Below are 24,486 nucleotides of genomic sequence, written 5' to 3' on the forward strand. Positions count from 1 at the left end.
ATCTTCCATTATCACAAAAAAATTTGAAAGGTATGAATAGTATGTTGCTGTCTGAATTCCTTTGCAGAGTAATTCTTTCACATTCTGCAGGTAAGTGTCTCATGCTTTGCACAGCCTCGGAACCTTCAGCTACCTCAGGCTCATGAGATCAATACTGTACATTTCTTTTCTTTCTTTCAAACTATTCGCCATTTCCCGCATTAGCGAGGTAGCGTTAAGAACAGAGAACTGGGCCTTTGAGGGAATATCCTCACCTGGCCCCCTTCTCTGTTACTTTTTTTGGAAAATTAAAAAAAAATAATGAGGGGAGGATTTCCAGCCCCCCGCTCCCTCCCCTTTTAGTCGCCTTCTATGACACGCAGGGAATACGTGGGAAGTATTCTTTCTCCCCTATCCCCATACATATTTTCTGTAATCAAAAGCAAGTTTACAATGTCACTGAGTGTCCGAGCCTTTTCACTAGCCAGTAGAATTTGGACTAGAGTTCTCAGTTTACAGCATAAATTTCCACATAAGGTTGATGCATGCATATGATCCATTTCATGTAAAATGAAGAAAGTTAAAGATCATAGATAGGTAGATAAATATCATCAGTGCAATATTTCTAGATGAACTGCAGATATAAGCATTATACCAATGTTGCCTATTCAAACATTACAGACAAAAGGATCATAATGAAATGCTCTTAACCCTTAAAAAAATACCCAAAAATTCCATCTTACCTTTAAAAATATCTTAAATGCATCTCTGACAATCTGGTCTAAATTCAGTTCATGAAGAAACTTGAGTTCCGGATTTCTCTCTAGAATTGTTGCAACCACTGAGAAGAGCTGAAAAAGAAAAGATGATACCAAAATCATGAAAAATTATGCATGTATGAAAGATCTACATACAAATGAATCTGCAGTGACATAGGCTGTTCTCTAATTCTGAGATATTTCATTCAAATCATTCTGTCTGTGGTACTACTGTCCTGACTTTGGAGTTCTACACTGGTACTCGGAACCACAATACACCTTCTTTGTCAAGACTGCTTTAACTTTCCATCTCATAGAAAAAGCTACTGAGATAGTGTTAGCATCATCTCCCAGGATATATCATACCCCTATCTTACTCATTTTTTATCCAATCTTCACACTCTCCTATCATCTTGCTCCTTTATAAAATGCAGGTTTTCTACCTTCTCTGAAACTCTTCAATTATTCTTCCTTTTTCTTGTTTCCTTTAAAAAGAATTATTATAATCAATGGTGACTTCAATGCATAAAAATAATCTGCTCTGAGGCTGAAATTACACCAGGTGTAAAAGTCTGACCAGTTCTTGGGTAAGAATGAAATAAATGTTTCAAGACAGTCAGTAAGTGTGCAGCAAGACAAAGGTAGTTTTATATGACCTTCCTACCAAAGCATGGGTCATATACACAGAGAAAAAGGATGAGGCTTTAGAATTACCCTTTACACCTAGAGGAAGGTATTAAAAGATATTTTAGTTGGTGGATGTAGCTTGACATTGATGGCTTTAATGACCCTAGCAGTTAATAAGCCCAAAGTCAAAATAAACAACCAACCAGCCTTGCCCATGTATCAGAGATCCATCCCACTTGCTAAAACAGATACAACTGGTTCATCATCTGTAAAGCCACCAGGTCCTCCTACGGGGAAAGAATGGGAAAGAGAAACTCTAACCTTCTTCTATCAAGATGAGTTTTCTTCCACTGTCCACTGAATGTACAACTAACAAGGCTGACTACTATGTGAAGCAGCAAAGAATGAGGTAATATCACAGCAGGGAAATTAGAGGTAATGGCTGTGGAAATGATTACATATTCATCTTTAAGTAGAAATTTTCATGCCACTCTCTAGGTCATTCTATGGTAAAATTTTTGGGTACATTTAACGTGCATGTGGCATTACTGTTCATGAGGTCATTTACCATGCTGAATAAAAAAGACAGCTTATCTAGAGAACTACACAATAGGTTGGTAAGGGATTGTTCTGACTCAAGTATGTACATTTCACATACTCACAGTTGACTTTTTTATTATAAGGGTCACTATTGCTCAAGAGTGAAGGAAGCTTGCTACTACTGAAGAGAAAACTGAACAAGCATGCACCATTTTTCACATTTTTTTTAAATATTTAACAGACTCAACCATTCATTATACACATGCTAAATAATTCAAGGTATTGCCAGAGAAAAATGTCATTTGTGTGAAGGAAAAGTTTTTCTTCTCTACATTTAAAGTATGAAATCAGTAAAGCTGAAATAAGATGGAATAACCAAATATTATACAAAAATTCTTAAAATTCAATTTACAGTACCTCAACTACAATCTGTCGATATTCTGGATGTTGGATACGATTTAGCAAAGACTGGACAGTGAGGGCAAAGTTTAATTCACCGTATGACATCTCAGAGATGGTAGGCTGCTGAGGCAAAACTTGATCACATAGGCGAACCCCTTCAGGTGTCTTTGCCAAAATGTGAAATACCTGGAATAAAGAGCTGCATTAAGGTTTTGAAAAATCTCGAAACCGCTGGACATTATTAAAGAGATGAAGATGATATTTTCTTACATCAGCCAGATTTGGCCTACTGACAAACTGAATTTTGATTGTTGATGAGTGTGTTTGCACATAGGTATTCTATCCCTGGGGATAGATGAAAAGGAATCTTCTTTATACTGTAAAAGGGGACAGAGAAGTGGAAGCTTGGGGGCTAGATATTCTCCTCTCCTGCACTATTACTTTCTAAAAGTAGAAACAGAAGGAGAAAAGTCAGGATTTTGCCTTGAAGGTATAGTTTATGGCACTATCTTGCTAACTGGGACAAGGCAAGTTAGTACAGAAAAAAATACTTGTAATCATGGTTTAAAAAACATGTGTTCATACTTGTGCTCATATACAAATACTTCTACTTATGAGAAGTACTTGCACTAAAAGTCTGGTATACAAATGTATATACACACCCTATTATCCCAACAAGTTACATTACAGTCCAACATCACTGGTAAGGGACACTGAAAGAGCTGTGCAGTTTGAAAAAGCAGACATCTTTCTTTCCCTGCATTAATGGCCTCATCACTAAAGAAGCACCTGAATTCATCAACCACTTTGCCCACATTTGCAACTGATTCCCCTACCTTGATATGACCAGACTCCCAACCTACCTTCCTACCCTCAACACCCTCTGAATTGATAAATGGATCTGAAGTCACCAGATGGTTACATTTCTCAAGATAAAGTGCTCTAATAATTACACCAACTGGCTTAAATGTGAGACTCTACAAAAAGCTCTCCCTTAATTCCTAAATGCCTCTGCTCCATCATCAATGCTCTTCTCCATCATCCAAAATGCCTCGCTGACTGGAAGATTTCCTGTTTCCCCCAAACCAGAGCTACATGTGTAACACTTGTGTTCAGTTCAGATTTCAGAAATATGACAAATTCCACACAGCCTTTACAGTTTGGTAATATATGAACCTATTCTACCATCCACAGTCTCATTAACTTCTTAGACTTTATCAAGTACAACTCAGAGTGATGCAAGTTCTCTGTGACTTTCACCTTCATTGACTCAAGCTTCTGTTCTTTGAACACAATATAATCATCAACCAGGCCATCAAATTTAGGTTTACAGACTTTCTCAGTGACTGTTATCTGGCTATAAGCTTCTGGGGGTCATACATACCTTCCAGACCCTCGCCTGTGGCACACTCTATTATTATACATAATTCCTTGAAGAATGCACCTGCTCCATAAAGGCATGTTTACTCTACCATTGGTAGTAGCATTAACAACAGCTCTCCTGACTACATTACTCTTCCGAGAAGTAAGCTGCTAAAAGTAATGAAAAGTTTTTACCAAGGATGTAAGGCATGTGTATGAATAGTAAGAGAGGAGAGTGATTGGTTTCCAGTGAAGGTCAGTCTATGGCAGGAGTGTGTGATGTTCCCATGGATGTTTAATTTGTTTAAGGATTGGGTGGTTGGGGAGGTAAATGCAAGAGTTTTGGAGAGAGGAGTAAGTATGCAGTCTGTTGGGGATGAGGGCCTAGAAAGTAAGTCAGTTGTTGTTTGCTGATGATACAGCTCTGGTGGCTGATTCGAGTGAGAAACTGCAGAAGTTGGTGATTGAGTTGGGGAAAGTGCATGAAAAGAGACAGTTGAAAGTAAGTGTAAATATGGGCAAGGTTCAGTAGGGTTGAGGGACAAGTTAACTGGGAAGTAAGTTTGAATGGAGAAAAATTGGAGGAAGTGAAGTGCTTTAGATATTTGAGAGTGGACTTAGCAGTGAACAGAACCATGGGAGCAGAGGTGAGTCACAGGGTTGGGGAGGGGGCAAAGGTCTAGGAGCAATAAAGAATGCGTGAAAGGTAAGAACATTATCTCGGAGAGCAAAAATGGGTACGTTTTAAGGATCAGTAGTTCCAACAATATTATATGGTTGCAAGGCATGGGTTATAGCTAGGGTTGTATGGAGGAGGGTGGATGTGTTGGAAATGAAATGTTTGAGAACAGTATGTGGTATAAGGTGGTTTGATCGAGTAAGAAATGAAATGGTAAGAGAGATGTGTGGAAATAAAAAGAGTGTGGTTGAGAAAGCAGAAGAGGGTGTGTTAAAATTGTTTGGACATATGGAAAGAATGAGTGAAGATAGAATGAAAGTTGATATATGTGTCAGAGGCGGAGGGCAGAAGGAGAAGCGGGAGACCAAATTGGAGGTGGAAGGATGGAGTGAAAAAGATTTTGAGTAATTGGGGCCTGAACATACAGGAGGGTGAAAGGCATGCAAGGAATAGAGTGAATTGGAATGATGTGGTATACCGGGGTCAATGTACTGTCAATAGACTGAACCAGGGCATGTCAAGTGTTTGGGGAAAGCCATGGAAAGGTCTGTGGGACCTGGATGTGGAAAGGGAGCTGTGGTTTCAGTGCATTACATATGACAGCTAGACTTTGAACAAATGTGACTTTTTTGTCTTTTCCTGGCACTACCTCGCTGAAGGAGGGGGGGGGGGGGGGAGTATTTCCTGTGTGATGGGGTAGCGATGGGAATGGATGAAGGCAGCAAGTATGAGTATGTACATGTGTATATATGTATATGTCTGTATACCTTGAAATGTATAGGTATGTATATGTGCGTGTGTGTGGACATTTATGTATACACGTGTACATGGGTGGGTTGGGCCATTCTTTAGTCTATCTCCTTGTGCTATCTCACTAACCCAGGAGATGGCGACTAAGTATAATAAATATAGATAAATAAATATGCATACATATATCTTTTTGGTCGAGGTGGTGTGCAAAGTGAGAGGGTTAGGGAAAATGATTTGGTAAACAGAGAAGAGGTAGTGAAAGCTTTGCGGAATATGAAAGCCAGCAAGGCAGCAGGTTTGGATGGTATTGCAGTGGAATTTATTAAAAAAGGGGGTGACTGTATTGTTGACTGGTTGGTAAGGTTATTTAATGTATGTATGACTCATGGTGAGGTGCCTGAGGATTGGCGGAATGCGTGCATAGTGCCATTGTACAAAGGCAAAGGGGATAAGAGTGAGTGCTCAAATTACAGAGGTATAAGTTTGTTGAGTGTTCCTGGTAAATTATATGGGAGGGTATTGATTGAGAGGGTGAAGGCATGTACAGAGCATCGGATTGGGGAGGAGCAGTGTGGTTTCAGAAGTGGTAGAGGATGTGTGGATCGGGTGTTTGCTTTGAAGAATGTATGTGAGAAATACTTAGAAGAGCAAATGGATTTGTATGTAGCATTTATGGATCTGGAGAAGGCATGTGATAGAGTTGATAGAGATGCTCTGTGGAAGGTATTAAGAATATATGGTGTGGGAGGCAAGTTGTTAGAAGCAGTGAAAAGTTTTTCATCGAGGATGTAAGGCATGTGTACGTGTAGGAAGAGAGGAAAGTGATTGGTTCTCAGTGAATGTAGGTTTGTGGCAGGGGTGTGTGATGTCTCCATGGTTGTTTAATTTGTTTATGGATGGGGTTGTTAGGGAGGTAAATGCAAGAGTTTTGGAAAGAGGGGCAAGTGTGAAGTCTGTTGGGGATGAGAGAGCTTGGGAAGTGAGTCAGCTGCTGTTCGCTGATGATACAGCGCTGGTGGCTGATTCATGTGAGAAACTGCAGAAGCTGGTGACTGAGTTCGGTGGAGTGTGTGGAAGAAGAAAGTTAAGAGTAAATGTGAATAAGAGCAAGGTTATTAGGTACAGTAGGGTTGAGGGTCAAGTCAATTGGGAGGTGAGTTTGAATGGAGAAAAACTGGAGGAAGTGAAGTGTTTTAGATATCTGGGAGTGGATCTGGCAGCGGATGGAACCATGGAAGCGGAAGTGGATCATAGGGTGGGGGAGGGGGCGAAAATTCTGGGGGCCTTGAAGAATGTGTGGAAGTCGAGAACATTATCTCGGAAAGCAAAAATGGGTATGTTTGAAGGAGTGGTGGTTCCAACAATGTTGTATGGTTGCGGGGCGTGGGCTATGGATAGAGTTGTGCGCAGGAGGATGGATGTGCTGGAAATGAGATGTTTGAGGACAATGTGTGGTGTGAGGTGGTTTGATCGAGTGAGTAACGTAAGGGTAAGAGAGATGTGTGGAAATAAAAAGAGCGTGGTTGAGAGAGCAGAAGAGGGTGTTTTGAAGTGGTTTGGGCACATGGAGAGAATGAGTGAGGAAAGATTGACCAAGAGGATATATGTGTCGGAGGTGGAGGGAACGAGGAGAAGAGGGAGACCAAATTGGAGGTGGAAAGATGGAGTGAAAAAGATTTTGTGTGATCAGGGCCTGAACATGCAGGAGGGTGAAAGGAGGGTAAGGAATAGAGTGATTTGGAGCGATGTGGTATACCGGGGTTGACGTGCTGTCAGTGGATTGAATCAAGGCATGTGAAGCGTCTGGGGTAAACCATGGAAAGCTGTGTAGGTATGTATATTTGCGTGTGTGGACGTATGTATATACATGTGTATGGGTGTGGGTTGGGCCATTTCTTTCGTCTGTTTCCTTGCGCTACCTCGCAAACGCGGGAGACAGCGACAAAGTATAATAAAGTATAATAATATCTTTATCATACTTAACCGCTGTCTCCCACATTAGCGAGGTAGTGCAAGGAAACAGATGAAGAATGGCCCAACTCACCCACATACACATGTATATACATAAAAGCCCACACACACACATATACATACTTATACATTTCAATGTATACATACATATACACAGACATATTGATACTTGCTGCCTTCATCCATTTCTGTCACCAACCTGCCACACATGAAATAGTATATCCCCACCCCCTGCGAGGTAGTGCTAGGAAAAGACAAAAAGGCCACATTCTTTCATACTCAGTCTCTAGCTGTCATGTGTAATGCACCAAAACCACAGCTCCCTTTTCACATCCAGACTCCACAGACCTTTCCATGGTTTACCCCAGATACTTCACATGCCCTGGTTCAATCCATTGACAGCAGGTTGACCCTGGTATACCACATCGTTCCAATGCAATTCACTCTATTACTTGCACGCCTCTCACCCTCTTGTATGTTCAGGCCCTGATCGCTCAGAATCTTTTTCACTCCATCCTTCCACCTCCAATTTGGTCTCCTGCTTCTTGTTCCCTCTACCTCTGAAAGATATATCCTCTTTGTCAATCTTTCCTCACTCATTCTCTCCATGTGACCAAACCATTTCAACACACCCTCTTCTGCTCTCTCAACCACACTCCTTTTATTACCACACATCTCTCTTACCCTTTCATTACTTACTTGATCAAGCCACCTCACACTACATATTGTCCTCAAACATTTCATTTCCAACACATCCACACTCCTCAGCACAACCCTATCAATAGCCCATACCTCACAACCATATAACATTGTTGGAACCACTATTCCTTCAAACGTACCCATTTTTGCCCTTTGAGATAACGTCCTCGCCGTCCACACATTCTTCAATGCTCCCAGAACCTTTGCCCCCTCCACCACCCTGTGATTCACTTCTGCTTCCGTGGTTCCATCCAGTGCTAAATCCACTCCCAGATATCTAAAACACTTCACTTCCTCCAGTTTTTCTCAATTTAAACTTACCTCCCAATTTAACCTGTTCCTCAACCCTACTGAACTTAATAACCTTGCTCTTATTCATATTTACTCTCAGCTTTCTTCTTTCACATACTTAACCAAACTTAGTCTCCAACTTCAGCAGTTTCTCACCCGGATCAGTCACCAGTACTGTAACATCAGTGTACAACAACTGACTTACTTCCCAAGCCCTCTCATCCACAACAGATTGCATACTTGCCCCTCTCCAAAACTTTCATTCACCTCCCTAACAACCCCATCCATAAACAAATTAAACAACCATGGAGACATCATGCACCCCTGCCACAAACTGACATTCACTGGATACCAACACTTTCCTCTCTTCTTATTCGTACACATGCCTTACATCTTTGGTAAAAACTTTTCACTGCTTCTAGCAACTTACCTCCCACACCATATACTCTTAATATCGTCCATAAAGCATCTCTATCAACCCTATCATCTGCCTTCTCCAGATCCATAAATGCTACATACAAATCCATCTGTTTTTCTAAGTATTTCTCACACACATTCTTCAAAGCAAACACCTGATTCACACACCCTCTACCACTTCTGAAACCACACTGCTCTTCCCCAATCTGATGCTCTGTACATGCCTTTACCGTCTCAATCAATACCCTCCAAAACATATATACATATATATATATATATATATATATATATTTTCTAAAATGGGAAACAGAAGAAGGAGTCACGCGGGGAGTGCTCATCCTCCTCGAAGGCTCAGATTGGGGTGCCTAAATGTGTGTGGATGTAACCAAGATGTGAAAAAAGGAGAGATAGGTAGTATGTTTGAGGAAAGGAACCTGGATGTTTTGGCTCTGAGTGAAACGAAGCTCAAGGGTAAAGGGGAAGAGTGGTTTGGGAATGTCTTGGGAGTAAAGTCAGGGGTTAGTGAGAGGACAAGAGCACGGGAAGGAGTAGCAGTACTCCTGAAACAGGAGTTGTGGAAGTATGTGATAGAATGTAAGAAAGTAAATTCTCGATTAATATGGGTAAAACTGAAAGTTGATGGAGAGAGATGGGTGATTATTGGTGCATATGCACCTGGGCATGAGAAGAAAGATCATGAGAGGCAAGTGTTTTGGGAGCAGCTGAATGAGTGTGTTAGTGGTTTTGATGCACGAGACCGGGTTATAGTGTTGGGTGATTTGAATGCAAAGGTGAGTAATGTGGCAGTTGAGGGAATAATTGGTATACATGGGGTGTTCAGTGTTGTAAATGGAAATGGTGAAGAGCTTGTAGATTTATGTGCTGAAAAAGGACTGATGATTGGGAATACCTGGTTTAAAAAGCGAGATATACATAAGTATACTTATGTAAGTATGAGAGATGGCCAGAGAGCGTTATTGGATTACGTGTTAATTGACAGGCGCGCGAAAGAGAGACTTTTGGATGTTAATGTGCTGAGAGGTGCAACTGGAGGGATGTCTGATCATTATCTTGTGGAGGCTAAGGTGAAGATTTGTATGGGTTTTCAGAAAAGAAGAGTGAATGTTGGGGTGAAGAGGGTGGTGAGAGTAAGTGAGCTTGGGAAGGAGACTTGTGTGAGGAAGTACCAGGAGAGACTGAGTACAGAATGGAAAAAGGTGAGAACAATGGAAGTAAGGGGAGTGGGGGAGGAATGGGATGTATTTAGGGAATCAGTGATGGATTGCGCAAAAGATGCTTGTGGCATGAGAAGAGTGGGAGGTGGGTTGATTAGAAAGGGTAGTGAGTGGTGGGATGAAGAAGTAAGAGTATTAGTGAAAGAGAAGAGAGAGGCATTTGGACGATTTTTGCAGGGAAAAAATGAAATTGAGTGGGAGACGTATAAAAGAAAGAGACAGGAGGTCAAGAGAAAGGTGCAAGAGGTGAAAAAAAGGGCAAATGAGAGTTGGGGTGAGAGAGTATCATTAAATTTTAGGGAGAATAAAAAAATGTTCTGGAAGGAGGTAAATAAAGTGCGTAAGACAAGGGAGCAAATGGGAACTTCAGTGAAGGGCGCAAATGGGGAGGTGATAACAAGTAGTGGTGATGTGAGAAGGAGATGGAGTGAGTATTTTGAAGGCTTGTTGAATGTGTTTGATGATAGAGTGGCAGATATAGGGTGTTTTGGTCGAGGTGGTGTGCAAAGTGCGAGGGTTAGGGAAAATGAGTTGGTAAACAGAGAAGAGGTAGTAAAAGCTTTGCGGAAGATGAAAGCCGGCAAGGCAGCAGGTTTGGATGGTATTGCAGTGGAATTTATTAAAAAAGGGGGTGACTGTATTGTTGACTGGTTGGTAAGGTTATTTAATGTATGTATGACTCATGGTGAGGTGCCTGAGGATTGGCGGAATGCGTGCATAGTGCCATTGTACAAAGGCAAAGGGGATAAGAGTGAGTGCTCAAATTACAGAGGTATAAGTTTGTTGAGTATTCCTGGCAAATTATATGGGAGGGTATTGATTGAGAGGGTGAAGGCATGTACAGAGCATCAGATTGGGGAAGAGCAGTGTGGTTTCAGAAGTGGTAGAGGATGTGTGGATCAGGTGTTTGCTTTGAAGAATGTATGTGAGAAATACTTAGAAAAGCAAATGGATTTGTATGTAGCATTTATGGATCTGGAGAAGGCATATGATAGAGTTGATAGAGATGCTCTGTGGAAGGTATTAAGAATATATGGTGTGGGAGGCAAGTTGTTAGAAGCAGTGAAAAGTTTTTATCGAGGATGTAAGGCATGTGTACGTGTAGGAAGAGAGGAAAGTGATTGGTTCTCAGTGAATGTAGGTTTGTGGCAGGGGTGTGTGATGTCTCCATGGTTGTTTAATTTGTTTATGGATGGGGTTGTTAGGGAGGTGAATGCAAGAGTTTTGGAAAGAGGGGCAAGTATGAAGTCTGTTGGGAATGAGAGAGCTTGGGAAGTGAGTCAGTTGTTGTTCGCTGATGATACAGCGCTGGTGGCTGATTCATGTCAGAAACTGCAGAAGCTGGTGACTGAGTTTGGTAAAGTGTGTGAAAGAAGAAAGTTAAGAGTAAATGTGAATAAGAGCAAGGTTATTAGGTACAGTAGGGTTGAGGGTCAATTCAATTGGGAGGTGAGTTTGAATGGAGAAAAACTGGAGGAAGTGAAGTGTTTTAGATATCTGGGAGTGGATCTGGCAGCGGATGGAACCATGGAAGCGGAAGTGGATCATAGGGTGGGGGAGGGGGCGAAAATTCTGGGAGCCTTGAAGAATGTGTGGAAGTCGAGAACATTATCTCGGAAAGCAAAAATGGGTATGTTTGTAGGAATAGTGGTTCCAACAATGTTGTATGGTTGCGAGGCGTGGGCTATGGATAGAGTTGTGCGCAGGAGGGTGGATGTGCTGGAAATGAGATGTCTGAAGACAATGTGTGGTGTGAGGTGGTTTGATCAAGTAAGTAATGTAAGGGTAAGAGAGATGTGTGGAAATAAAAAGAGCGTGGTTGAGAGAGTAGAAGAGGGTGTTTTGAAATGGTTTGGGCACATGAAGAGAATGAGTGAGGAAAGATTGACCAAGAGGATATATGTGTCGGAGGTGGAGGGAACGAGGAGAAGTGGGAGACCAAATTGGAGGTGGAAAGATGGAGTGAAAAAGATTTTGAGTGATCGGGGCCTGAACATGCAGGAGGGTGAAAGGCGGGCAAGAATAGAGTGAATTGGATCAATGTGGTATACCGGGGTTGACGTGCTGTCAGTGGGTTGAATCATGGCATGTGAAGCGTCTGGGGTAAACCATGGAAAGTTGTGTGGGGCCTGGATGTGGAAAGGGAGCTGTGGTTTCGGGCATTATTGCAAGACAGCTAGAGACTGAGTGTGAATGAATGGGGCCTTTGTTGTCTTTTCCTAACGCTACCTCACACACATGAGGGGGGAGGGGGATGGTATGCCATGTGTGGCAAGGTGGCGATGGGAATGAATAAAGGCAGACAGTGTGAATTGTGTGCATGGGTATATATGTATGTGTCTGTGTGTGTATATATATGTGTGTGGACGTGTATGTATATACATGTGTATGGGGGTGGGTTGGGCCATTTCTTTCGTCTGTTTCCTTGCGCTACCTTGCAAATGCGGGAGACAGCGACAAAGCAAAATAAATAAATATAAATATATATTATCCCTGGGGATAGGGGAGAAAGAATATTTCCCATGTATTCCCTGCGTGTCGTAGAAGGCGACTAAAATGGAAGGGAGTGGGGGGCTGAAAATCCTCCCCTCTCGTTTCTTTTTAATTTTCCAAAAGAGGAAACAGAGAAAGGGGCCAGGTGATGATATTCCCTCAAAGGCCCAGTCCTCTGTTCTTAATGCTACCACGCTATCGCGGGAAATGGTGAATAGTATGAAAGATATATATATATATATATATATATATATATATATATATATATATATATACATATTTACCATTTCCCGCGTTAGTGAGGAAACATCAAGAACATAGAACTGAGCCTTAGAGGTAATATCCTCACTTGGCCCCCTTCTCTGTTCCTTCTATTGGAAAATTAAAATTGAGGGAAGGATTTCCAGCCTCCTGCTCCCTTCCCTTTTAGTCACCTTCTATGACATGCAGGGACTGAGCCCTAGAGAGAAAATCTTCACTTGGTCCCCTTTGCTGTTCCTTCTTTTGTATGTACCCTGGATGAAGAACTGGGATGACTGTGGACCTACCCAAGGTGAACAGCAAATGTGTCAATGGTCAGGAACAGTAACCATAATACCAAGAAGGTCCATTTGTCTCTCATCATCTTTCTTCACCTGCCCAAGTGCATAAGCACTAATAATCACCCATTTCTAGCAACCCACTTTCAGTCTTACCCACATCAGGCTGAATCTCACATCCTTATACTTTTCCACACATTCCCACAACTCCTACTTCAGCAGTAGTGCTGACCCTTCCTTATATTTTGCCCTACCACTAATCCCTGACTTTAACCCTACGACATTCTTAAGCCATTATTACCCTTTATCCTTGAGCTTTGTTTCACTCAGAGCAAGAGAATCCAGGTTCCTTTTCTCAAACAGGCTATCTATCTCTCCTTTCTTCTCATTTTGGTTACATCCACACAGAATCAGACATCCCAGCCTGAGCCTTTGAGAAGGGTGAGCACTCCTTGCTTGGTTCCTTCTTCTGTTGCATTTTCTAGAGAGTGAAATACATGATGGGGGAGTTTCCAGCCCTCAGCTACTGCCCCTCTTAGTTGCTTTGTATGAAACACAGGGAATAGAGGCATAATTCTTGCTCCCCTACCACTGCTAAATAAATCATAATAATTTGTAGTGTACATGACAGCTGAAGAATGGATGTGGGTGAATGCAGCTTTCTTCAGCTGTTTCTGGCATCACCTCACTAATGCAGGAAATGGCAAACTCCATTTATGGGGTTCTTGCAACTCTGATGCTGTACTCCAATCTGGAGTAGGAAAATGATTGAGTCCTCCAGAGTGAGAAGGTCTTCAATGATTTTGTACTCCTTTCTGTCCAATGATGAGGATACAGTCTCCCTAAAGGTGACTTGTGGTGTGTGCACTTTTTTGTTCACACTAGTTGTTTTCTGCCTTTGCAAGGCAGCATCAGGAGTGGAAGAACAATGGCCACATTGGCTCATATCAACTCTCTAGCTGCCATGTATAATGTACCAAAACCAGAGCCCATCACCCACAGCTGAACCTCACAGACTACTTCATGTGCCCTTTTTCATAATTAAGCTGGGAAAAAAAGGTCTGTCATGAATCAACTGTTGTATGTGACCAATAAAAGTGAAATGATCAAGAGTTAGGAAGTTTAGTAATCATGATAGTGACGAAAAGTTAAAGTGTGGATCATAGAGTGTCATACATGAAAATGCATTACTTGGCTTTAACTATGAATATAAAATGAAAAGTAATGAAATTATGGATCTCACGATATCTAATACAAATCTAATACGATTTAGTTAAGGACACAATTAGAAAGTAAAGCCTTGGATACATATCTGAACATAAGTATGGATTTAGAGTTCAAATCCCATTTCCTCTACTGAGTTGTCAAACAATTAATAAGTAACTGATAATGACAGAAATTAACAAGAGAAAGATTAAGCAAGCTTGAAAATCAGAAGTGCATACAGACTTTTTACTTGTGAGCCCATGACATGAAAACTGAGGTAATAAATTATCCCACTAATTCTAAACAAAATCCAACAAGATTAAAACAAAATCAAAGACCAGAAACTATTAAATAAAGTTCAGGTCTCACTGCCACAAGAACATTGTGTGTGTATCAATAACTATAATTTCTGATTCTGAGATAAGGATGGGCAAGATTACTGATCTCACTATGATTGATAAAAATCCAACAACTGCTGGCATTCAGAGAGAAAAGTACGTGATGTATCGTCCTACTCATTCTTTAGAACTGAGGTGAGGATTAGTGAAATGCATTTTAATAAACTGCATTAAATTTAGTAAGATCTAACAAAGCCAATAACTACACACCTTTTCATAAAACCTCTTGGGTGTTCGTCCTAGACATCCATCGATCACTCGAATCTGCTGAGGACTCAGTCTGAAATGATTAAATGTTAAATTAAACATTAAATCTGAAAAAACTTAACATCTCCTTGGTTACATTATACAACTAAGGGACCCAGTGACTCTATTACCCTGTACTGCTCTCCCTTATCTTTCCTTCCATATCACCAAACTTACTCAAGATAGCTCATAAATACTTAAATTTTCTCACCCCTTCCAGTCTTTCTCGCCCAATATCTACAGCACTTACTTCTCAGGTGTCCTGCACTCACAACAGGAACATAATATCACCTTACTTCCTGACCTGTGATCCTGCCCAATAAATGTGGATTGCTTCTTGAGAACTGTATGAACCGCACAAAAGGGAACATTGAGGCAAGAATGTTAAGTTAAGGTATACATCTATTCGTGTTGGAAACTGCAGAGGTTGGTAACTGAGTTCGGAAGTGTGTGAAAGGAGAAAGTTGAGAGAAATATGAATAAGAGCAAGGTTAATAGGTTCAGTAGGGTTGAGGGACAAGTTAACTGGTATGTGAGTTTGAATGGAGAAAAATTGGAGGAAGTGAAGTGTTTTACATATCTGAGAGTGGACTTAGCAGTGAATGGAACCATGGAAGTGGAAGTGAGTCACAGGGTGGGGTAGGGGGTGAAGGTTCTGGGAGCAATGAAGAATGTGTGGAAGGAGATAATATTATCTCGGATAACAAAAATGGGTATGTTTGAAGGAATAGTAGTTCCAACAATATCATATGGTTGCGTGGCATGGACTATAGATAGGGTTGTACAGAGGAGGGTGGATGTGTTGGAAATGGAATGTCTGAGGACAATGTGGTGTGAGGTGGTTTGATCGAGTAAGTAATGTAAGGGTATGAGAGATGTGTGGAAATAAAAAGAGTATGGTTGAGAGAGTAGAAGAGGGTGTGTTCAAATGGTTTGGACATATGGAGAGAATGAGTGAAAACAGATTGACAAAAAGGATGTATGTGTCAGAGGTGGAGGGAACAAGGAGAAGTGGGAGACCAAACTGGAGGTGGAAAGATGGAGTGAAAAAGATTTTGAGTGATCGGGGCCTGAACATACAGGAGGGGGAGAGATGTGCAAGGAATAGAGTGAACTGGAAAGATGTGGTATACTGGTGTCGACGTGCTGTCAATGGACTGAACAAAGGCATGTGAAATGTTTGGGGCAAACCATGGAAAGGTCTGTGGGGCCCAGATATTGATAGGGAGCTGTGATTTTGGTGCATTACACATGACAATTAGTGGCTGAGTGTGGACGAATTTTTTGTCTGTTTTCCTGGCGCTACCTTGCTGAAACAGAGAATAGCAATGCTGTTTCCTGTGGGGTGGGATGGCACCATGAATGGCTGAAGGCAAGCAAGTATGAGTACGTACAAGTGTATATATGTATATGTCTGTGTATGAGTATATATATACGCATGTATATGTTGATATGTATATGTACACATATGTGCGTTTATGGACATTTATGTATATATATGTGAATATGAGTGGATGGGCCATTCTTTGTCTGTTTCCAAGCACTACCTTGCTGATGCAGGAAATGGCAATGAAGTATAACGGTGTTGCAGTGGAATATATCAAAAAAGGGGTGACTGCGTTGCTGATTGGTTGGTAATTATATTCAATGAATATATGGACCATGGTGAATTGCTTGAGGATTGGTGGAATGCATGCATAGTGCCACTGTACAAAGGCAAAGGGGATAAAGGATAGTGTTCAAACTACAGAGGCATACGTTTGTTGAGTATTCCAGGGAACTTATATGGGAGGGTACTGATTGAGAGGGTGAAGGCATGTACAGAGCATCAGACTGAGGAGGAGCAGTGTGGTTTCAGTAGTGGTAGAGGATGTGTGGATCAGGTGTTTGCTTTGAAGAACATCTGTGAGAAATACTTAGAAAAACAAATGGATTTGTATGTAGCACTTATGGATCTGGAGAAGGCATATGATAGGGTTGATAGAGATGCTTTGTGGAAGGTTTTAAGAGTATATAGTGTGGGGGGGGGATAAATTGCTAAAAGCAATGAAAAGTTTTTACAAAGGATGTAAGGCATGTGTATGAGTAGGAAGTGAGGAGAGTGACTGGTTTCCGATGAATGTTGGTTTGCAGTTTGTGTGATGTCTCCATGGTTGTTTACTCTGCTGCAGACCGACATTCACCGGGAACCAATCATTCTTCTCTCTTCCTACTCATACACATGCAATTTACTTCCCACACCATATACTCTCAAGACCCTCCACTACCAATCATAATAAATCACAATAGTTTCAGAATAATAAAATGAATAATTTAATATAACCTACTGTAAAATAAATTAATCTAATACATACATGACACTTTATTAAAGCAATAAATCATAATGCGACTAAGAAATCTGTGACAGCAGTTTATTATCTCTGAATAACAAACATATTCAAAAAGGATGATCTGTAAAGGAAGCTAAACTTTTTGGAAATTTCTGAATAACTAAGTTCAAAAACATAACTACCTATCATGACATTAAAGAAAACAGCAGTTAATAAAACATAACCTACTTTTCTTTGTGTGCCCACTCATCTAGGGAGAGCACTCTGACCACCAGTCGTCTAACTTCATTTGGAGCAAGAGATTCAACTGTTTCCTTTCCTTTGCATACATCATGCAAATAATATGTCATGGCTCTGATAACCCATCTGAAAGACAAATAATTGAAATCATGAGTTAAGATGTTTCTTAACATCTATGAAGTATCTGAACAATTAATGCATTAATATAGCCATACTTAGTAAAATATCTTTCCTACTAATCAGGATACCCCATAATGATTGTACTCTAAATATTTCTATTGCTGTACATTTCTGCACATAAGAGTTCAAGTGAAAAACTTCTTGAAAATTTCTAAAAGCTCCTCTGATTACCAATCAGGTGAGACACCTGCCTTTTCCTTGTAAACTGTTAAACAAAGCACCTAAACTGTTAACAAGATACATGCATACAGATGTCCCAAGTAGCAGAAAAAGACCCTGAGGAGATAAGAAGACAATAAAACTTGAGAAATGGAGCAAGAAAACCCTTCTTTCACACTCAACCTTGGAGAATACCCATGAAAATCATACAGAGTTGACAAAACCTGCAAACTGCAAAGAATGTCCCTAATTCTTTCGTAATTATAACGCTGCATATCTTCTTTGGTGGCAAGCTCTTAGACCAAAGCATGTTCTGACACACAACTATTCTTCTCAGTTGCCATGTGCATTACATAATCATCGATTCTTAGTTCATAAGGGACTGATTTCATTCATACATCAAGTTTTCTTTTCAATGTTTCAGTAATTGCTCCAATCACGTTTTTTTTTTTTTTTTCTCTTAGCAGTAAACTGAATAATCAGTCTATTTTCCTAATTAGGCTGTCAAATATCTTTGTCTGACAGACTTTTGGTGTGTTCAAAATTTACCAGCTTTGCATCTTCCATGATGACAAGCTTTCATGTTAAAAAATTTTCTTTTATAAAAAAATTTTCTTTTATACTTTAAATTTGTTGCCATGCATAAATTATAATATACTGTACATATCTTTCTCTTTTTCTTTCTAAGCTATAAAGTTGCAGTTCTTTCAGACCTTCATGGGAGTCTATATGTTCCATCTCTATTTTGGTTGTGAAGTGCTAAAGAATTCTCTCTAATACATCTATTTCTAATTATTCAGTTGGTGACCACACAAAATAGTATTAATGAATTATGCTCATGTAAACATTACACCTTTTCATTGATAGGTTTCTATCTCTTGAAGAAAATTCTCAGAAACATACCATTCATCACTTGACTGGATAATGTTAGACAGAGAATGGGAGAGAAAGAGAAATTGGATTTGGTTGGGTAAAGCTAGTGATACTCAAAGTATATGAAATACTCACTGGCATTTGAAGCATTCATTAAAAACTGAATGAAACTTACCCAACCCTAATGTTAAGAATTCCGTTGAAAAGCTGTGTATGTGTAGCAATGAGTTTTCCACAGTACAGCACAACCTCTTGCTGTAGTACTGCCTGAACCACTTTATCTGCCTGAAATTACAAGACAAGAGATACTGAAAAGTATATATTCACACAATGATCAGAAGTTATAAGGACACTTTGAAAAGACAATGTCTTTTTTGTAAAATCAATAAATATTACGATGATCAACAATATATTCCTTTACCATACTTCTTTCTCTGCTTCCATGGTCCCATTCACTGCAATGTCCACTCCCAGTTATCTAGAACACCCCATTTCCTTCGAGTTTGCTCCATTCAAATTCACATCCCAAATGACCTGTCTCTCTTCTCTGCTAAACCTAATAACCTTGCTTTTATTCACACTTATTCTTAACTTCCACCCCTCATATATTTTCCTAAACAGAGACAACTTCTGCAGTTTCTCACTCGAATCAACAACCAGTGCCATCAACAAACAACAACTGACTCACTTCCTAGGCCCCCCTCACCCTGAACAGACTGCATACCTATCCCTCTCTCCTAGACCCTAAAACCTCAACAACTCATCCATAAACAAACTGAATAGCCTTATTGACATCACACACTCCTGCCAAAGACTCACCATCACCTAGAAACACACCCTCCTCTCTACCTACTCATATAAATGCCTTACTCTCTTGATAAAAACTCATAACTCCTTCTAATAGCTAATCTTCTACACCAGTTTTCAGTGACACCTTCCACAAAGCTGGAAATCCTCCCCTGTCGTTTTTAGTTTTCCTAAAGAAGGAATGGGGGGGGGGGGGCAAGTGAGGATATTCCCTCAAAGGCTCAGTCCAGTTCTCAGCGCTACCTTGCTAATGCGGGAAATGGATTGAACCAGGGCATGTGAAGCGTCTGGGGTAAACCATGGAAAGTTGTGTGGGGCCTGGATGTGGAAAGGGAGCTGTGGTTTCGGTGCATTATTACATGACAGCTAGAGACTGAGTGTGAATGAATGGGGCCTTTGTTGTCTTTTCCTAGCGCTACCTCGCACACATGAGGGGGGAGGGGGATGTTATTCCATGTGTGGCGAGGTGGCAATGGGAATGAATAAAGGCAGACAGTGTGAATTGTGTGCATGGGTATATATGTATGTGTCTGTGTGTGTATATATATGTGTACATTGAGATGTATAGGTATGTATATTTGCGTGTGGACAAGTATGTATATACATGTGTATGGGGGTGGGTTGGGCCATTTCTTTCGTCTGTTTCCTTGCGCTACCTCGCAAACGCGGGAGACAGCGACAAAGCAAAATAAATAAATATAATTTTTTTTTTTTTTTTTTTTTTTTTTTTTTGCTTTGGTGAAGAGCTTGTAGATTTATGTGCTGAAAAAGGACTGATGATTGGGAATACCTGGTTTAAAAAGCGAGATATACATAAGTATACTTATGTAAGCAGGAGAGATGGCCAGAGAGCGTTATTGGATTACGTGTTAATTGACAGGCGCGCGAAAGAGAGACTTTTGGATGTTAATGTGCTGAGAGGTGCAACTGGAGGGATGTCTGATCATTATCTTGTGGAGGCTAAGGTGAAGATTTGTATGGGTTTTCAGAAAAGAAGAGTGAATGTTGGGGTGAAGAGGGTGGTGAGAGTAAGTGAGCTTGGGAAGGAGACTTGTGTGAGGAAGTACCAGGAGAGACTGAGTACAGAATGGAAAAAGGTGAGAACAATGGAAGTAAGGGGAGTGGGGGAGGAATGGGATGTATTTAGGGAATCAGTGATGGATTGCGCAAAAGATGCTTGTGGCATGAGAAGAGTGGGAGGTGGGTTGATTAGAAAGGGTAGTGAGTGGTGGGATGAAGAAGTAAGAGTATTAGTGAAAGAGAAGAGAGAGGCATTTGGACGATTTTTGCAGGGAAAAAATGAAATTGAGTGGGAGATGTATAAAAGAAAGAGACAGGAGGTCAAGAGAAAGGTGCAAGAGGTGAAAAAAAGGGCAAATGAGAGTTGGGGTGAGAGAGTATCATTAAATTTTAGGGAGAATAAAAAGATGTTCTGGAAGGAGGTAAATAAAGTGCGTAAGACAAGGGAGCAAATGGGAACTTCAGTGAAGGGCGCAAATGGGGAGGTGATAACAAGTAGTGGTGATGTGAGAAGGAGATGGAGTGAGTATTTTGAAGGTTTGTTGAATGTGTTTGATGATAGAGTGGCAGATATAGGGTGTTTTGGTCGAGGTGGTGTGCAAAGTGAGAGGGTTAGGGAAGATGATTTGGTAAACAGAGAAGAGGTAGTAAAAGCTTTGCGGAAGATGAAAGCCGGCAAGGCAGCAGGTTTGGATGGTATTGCAGTGGAATTTATTAAAAAAGGGGGTGACTGTATTGTTGACTGGTTGGTAAGGTTATTTAATGTATGTATGACTCATGGTGAGGTGCCTGAGGATTGGCGGAATGCGTGCATAGTGCCATTGTACAAAGGCAAAGGGGATAAGAGTGAGTGCTCAAATTACAGAGGTATAAGTTTGTTGAGTATTCCTGGTAAATATAAATAAATAAATAAATATATACATTTACTGGTAAATTATATGGGAGGGTATTGATTGAGAGGGTGAAGGCATGTACAGAGCATCAGATTGGGGAAGAGCAGTGCGGTTTCAGAAGTGGTAGAGGATGTGTGGATCAGGTGTTTGCTTTGAAGAATGTATGTGAGAAATACTTAGAAAAGCAAATGGATTTGTATGTAGCATTTATGGATCTGGAGAAGGCATATGATAGAGTTGATAGAGATGCTCTGTGGAAGGTATTAAGAATATATGGTGTGGGAGGCAAGTTGTTAGAAGCAGTGAAAAGTTTTTAACGAGGATGTAAGGCATGTGTACGTGTAGGAAGAGAGGAAAGTGATTGGTTCTCAGTGAATGTAGGTTTGCGGCAGGGGTGTGTGATGTCTCCATGGTTGTTTAATTTGTTTATGGATGGGGTTGTTAGGGAGGTAAATGCAAGAGTCCTGGAAAGAGGGGCAAGTATGAAGTCTGTTGGGGATGAGAGAGCTTGGGAAGTGAGTCAGTTGTTGTTCGCTGATGATACAGCGCTGGTGGCTGATTCATGTGAGAAACTGCAGAAGCTGGTGACTGAGTTTGGTAAAGTGTGTGGAAGAAGAAAGTTAAGAGTAAATGTGAATAAGAGCAAGGTTATTAGGTACAGTAGGGTTGAGGGTCAAGTCAATTGGGAGGTGAGTTTGAATGGAGAAAAACTGGAGGAAGTGAAGTGTTTTAGATATCTGGGAGTGGATCTGTCAGCGGATGGAACCATGGAAGCGGAAGTGGATCATAGGGTGGGGGAGGGGGCGAAAATTTTGGGAGCCTTGAAAAATGTGTGGAAGTCGAGAACATTATCTCGGAAAGCAAAAATGGGTATGTTTGAAGGAATAGTGGTTCCAACAATGTTGTATGGTTGTGAGGCGTGGGCTATGGATAGAGTTGTGCGCAGGAGGATGGATGTGCTGGAAATGAGATGTTTGAGGACAATGTGTGGTGTGAGGTGGTTTGATCGAGTAAGTAACGTAAGGGTAAGAGAGATGTGTGGAAATAAAAAGAGCGTGGTTGAGAGAGCAGAAGAGGGTGTTTTGAAATGGTTTGGGCACATGGAGAGAATGAGTGAGGAAAGATTGACCAAGAGGATATATGTGTCGGAGGTGGAGGGAACGAGGAGAAGAGGGAGACCAAATTGGAGGTGGAAAGATGGAGTGAAAAAGATTTTGTGTGATCGGGGCCTGAACATGCAGGAGGGTGAAAGGAGGGCAAGAAATAGAGTGAATTGGAGCGATGTGGTATACAGGGGTTGACGTGCTGTCAGTGGATTGAATCAAGGCATGTGAAGCGTCTGGGGTAAACCATGGAAAGCTGTGTAGGTATGTATATTTGCGTGTGTGGACGTGTGTATGTACGTGTGTATGGGGGTTGGGCCATTTCTTTCGTCTGTTTCCTTGCGCTACCTCGCAAACGCGGGAGACAGCGACAAAGTATAAAAAAAAAAAAAAAAAAAAAAATTTACTTTTCATACCTGATCGCTATTTCCTACCTTAGCAAGGAAGTATCTGAAACCAAAAAAGAAAGGCCACATCTGCTCACATCCATTTTCAAGCAGTCATGTGGTGTAATACACCAAAACTACAGCTCCCTATCCACATTTAATCCCCACAAACCTTTCCATGGTTTATGCCAATTGCTCTATATCCCTCCATTTCTAATTCATTCTCCCTGTCCTACTTGTTTCCTTTACTTCTGATACACATATTCTCTTTGTCAACCTTTCCTTACTCTTTCTCTTCATATGTCCAAACCATTTCAGCATACCCTCTTCTGCTCTCTCAACCACACCATACATTTCTAAGACCTTCCATAGAGCATCAACCCTATGCCTTCTCAAGATCCATATACGCCACATAAAATTTCATCTGCTTTTCTACGAGATTCTCTCATACATTCTTTTAAACAATAAAGTAAACACTTGATCTACAAATCCTCTTCCACTTCTGAAACTATACTGCTCCTGCCAGTCTGATGCTCTGCACATGCCTACAGCCTCTCAATGAATACCCTAACATACAAATTACCACTTATATTCATCTACATTCAGTAGAGGCTACTGAACTGTGAGGCATGGGTAAGCTTCTTATTTCTACCCAGAGTTGTTGGTTAGTTAAAGAGTGGTTTGGGAGGAAGGGGTCTAGGGCTGCTGAATAAAACTGAGTGCCAAGCATGTTGAGGTGGAACTGTATTAGGAAGATCTTTGTTTCACTGTGAAGTTGTTAAGAAGCCAGTAACTGTTCTGAGTATACTATTTTGTGGCTTGCAGCTTTGTTATATTTACTTTGAGAGGTTGAGACATAGTTCAAAGTGGAGTGGATGAGTTGTTTGCATGAAATGTTGAAAGATTCTTTTGCTTGTCCAAATGTGGTGCCAGTTAAGTGTTCTGAGGGCATTTAATTAGTGCATTGCATTTGTGCTGATATCATCAACATGGGGAGTAAATGTCATGTGCGGCATATGTGATGTCTAAATGGTTGTTGCATTCCTCAGTAGGAGAGATTGTCTATTCAACATAACTGGAGGGTAGTGAACTGGATTCATGCCTGTCTGGGATCAAAAGAGTGATAGGCGACTTCTGTGGAGATACAGACATTCTTTTTTGGGTGAGCAACTACTTCAATTGTATAACTGTAGTGTTGCATGCCCAAAGTTGCTACTGTGGTGTCAGGATGCAGCGATGTTATTGTGAGGTCGTCTGCATATGAAAGAACCTTCATATAGAGTTTGCCTGAGGTACTGGGAGGTCATGTGGGAAGAGACTGGAAAGAGTTGGAGAAAGAACTGCTCCTTGGGGAACTCCACTGCAGAATCTAAGTGTTTTAGAGGTGAAGCAACTTTGACTCTGGCATGGCAGCCAGCTACGAAACTGGCCAACCAATTCTTGTCATTGTTTTGGGAGGTAGTGTTAAGTATTCTTTGTCTAAGAAGGTGTCAAGGGACAGCATCAAAGGCTTTGTTGATATCTATTGCCACTAATATTATGCAAGAAGGGGACTGTGATTGGTTGAATCAATCAAGGATCTGTTATGTGCAGTCAATGTATAATTTAGTGATAGGGAATTTGGGTCTGAAGCCATGCTATGTGGGTGAGAAAGAGATTTTTTTTTATTCTGTTGATCATCTTTTCACAGTATGGATACCGGGGATAGAAGTGACATAGGTTGGGAATACATAATCCCTGGGAATAGGAAATAAAGAATACTTCCCACATATTCCTTGTGTGTCATGGAAGGTGACAAAATGGGGTGGGAGTGTGGGGGACCAGAAGCCCTCTCATTCTTAAATTTCACAATTTCTGAAAGTTGGAACAGAAGAAGGAGCCAAATGAGGAATGACCATCCTCC

General features: G+C 40.9%; 1 protein-coding gene across 4 annotated transcripts in view; it reads right to left on the reverse strand.

The window, feature by feature from the left end:
• The window catches only part of LOC139765716 (probable phosphorylase b kinase regulatory subunit beta), a 217,915-nt gene that overhangs the window by 11,089 nt on the left and 182,340 nt on the right, over nt 1–24,486 (reverse strand). For all 4 annotated transcript variants that reach the window (XM_071693507.1, XM_071693508.1, XM_071693511.1 and 1 more), the window contains 5 exons: nt 18,550–18,659; nt 17,151–17,288; nt 14,557–14,626; nt 2,322–2,492; nt 723–830 (listed from right to left, as the gene is read on the reverse strand). In XM_071693507.1, the coding sequence (XP_071549608.1) occupies nt 723–830; nt 2,322–2,492; nt 14,557–14,626; nt 17,151–17,288; nt 18,550–18,659 (597 nt within the window). The remainder of the gene's footprint in view (nt 1–722; nt 831–2,321; nt 2,493–14,556; nt 14,627–17,150; nt 17,289–18,549; nt 18,660–24,486) is intronic.

Source organism: Panulirus ornatus, chromosome 55 (assembly GCF_036320965.1).
Source record: "Panulirus ornatus isolate Po-2019 chromosome 55, ASM3632096v1, whole genome shotgun sequence".
In the NCBI taxonomy this organism is placed as follows: Eukaryota; Metazoa; Arthropoda; class Malacostraca; order Decapoda; family Palinuridae; genus Panulirus; species Panulirus ornatus.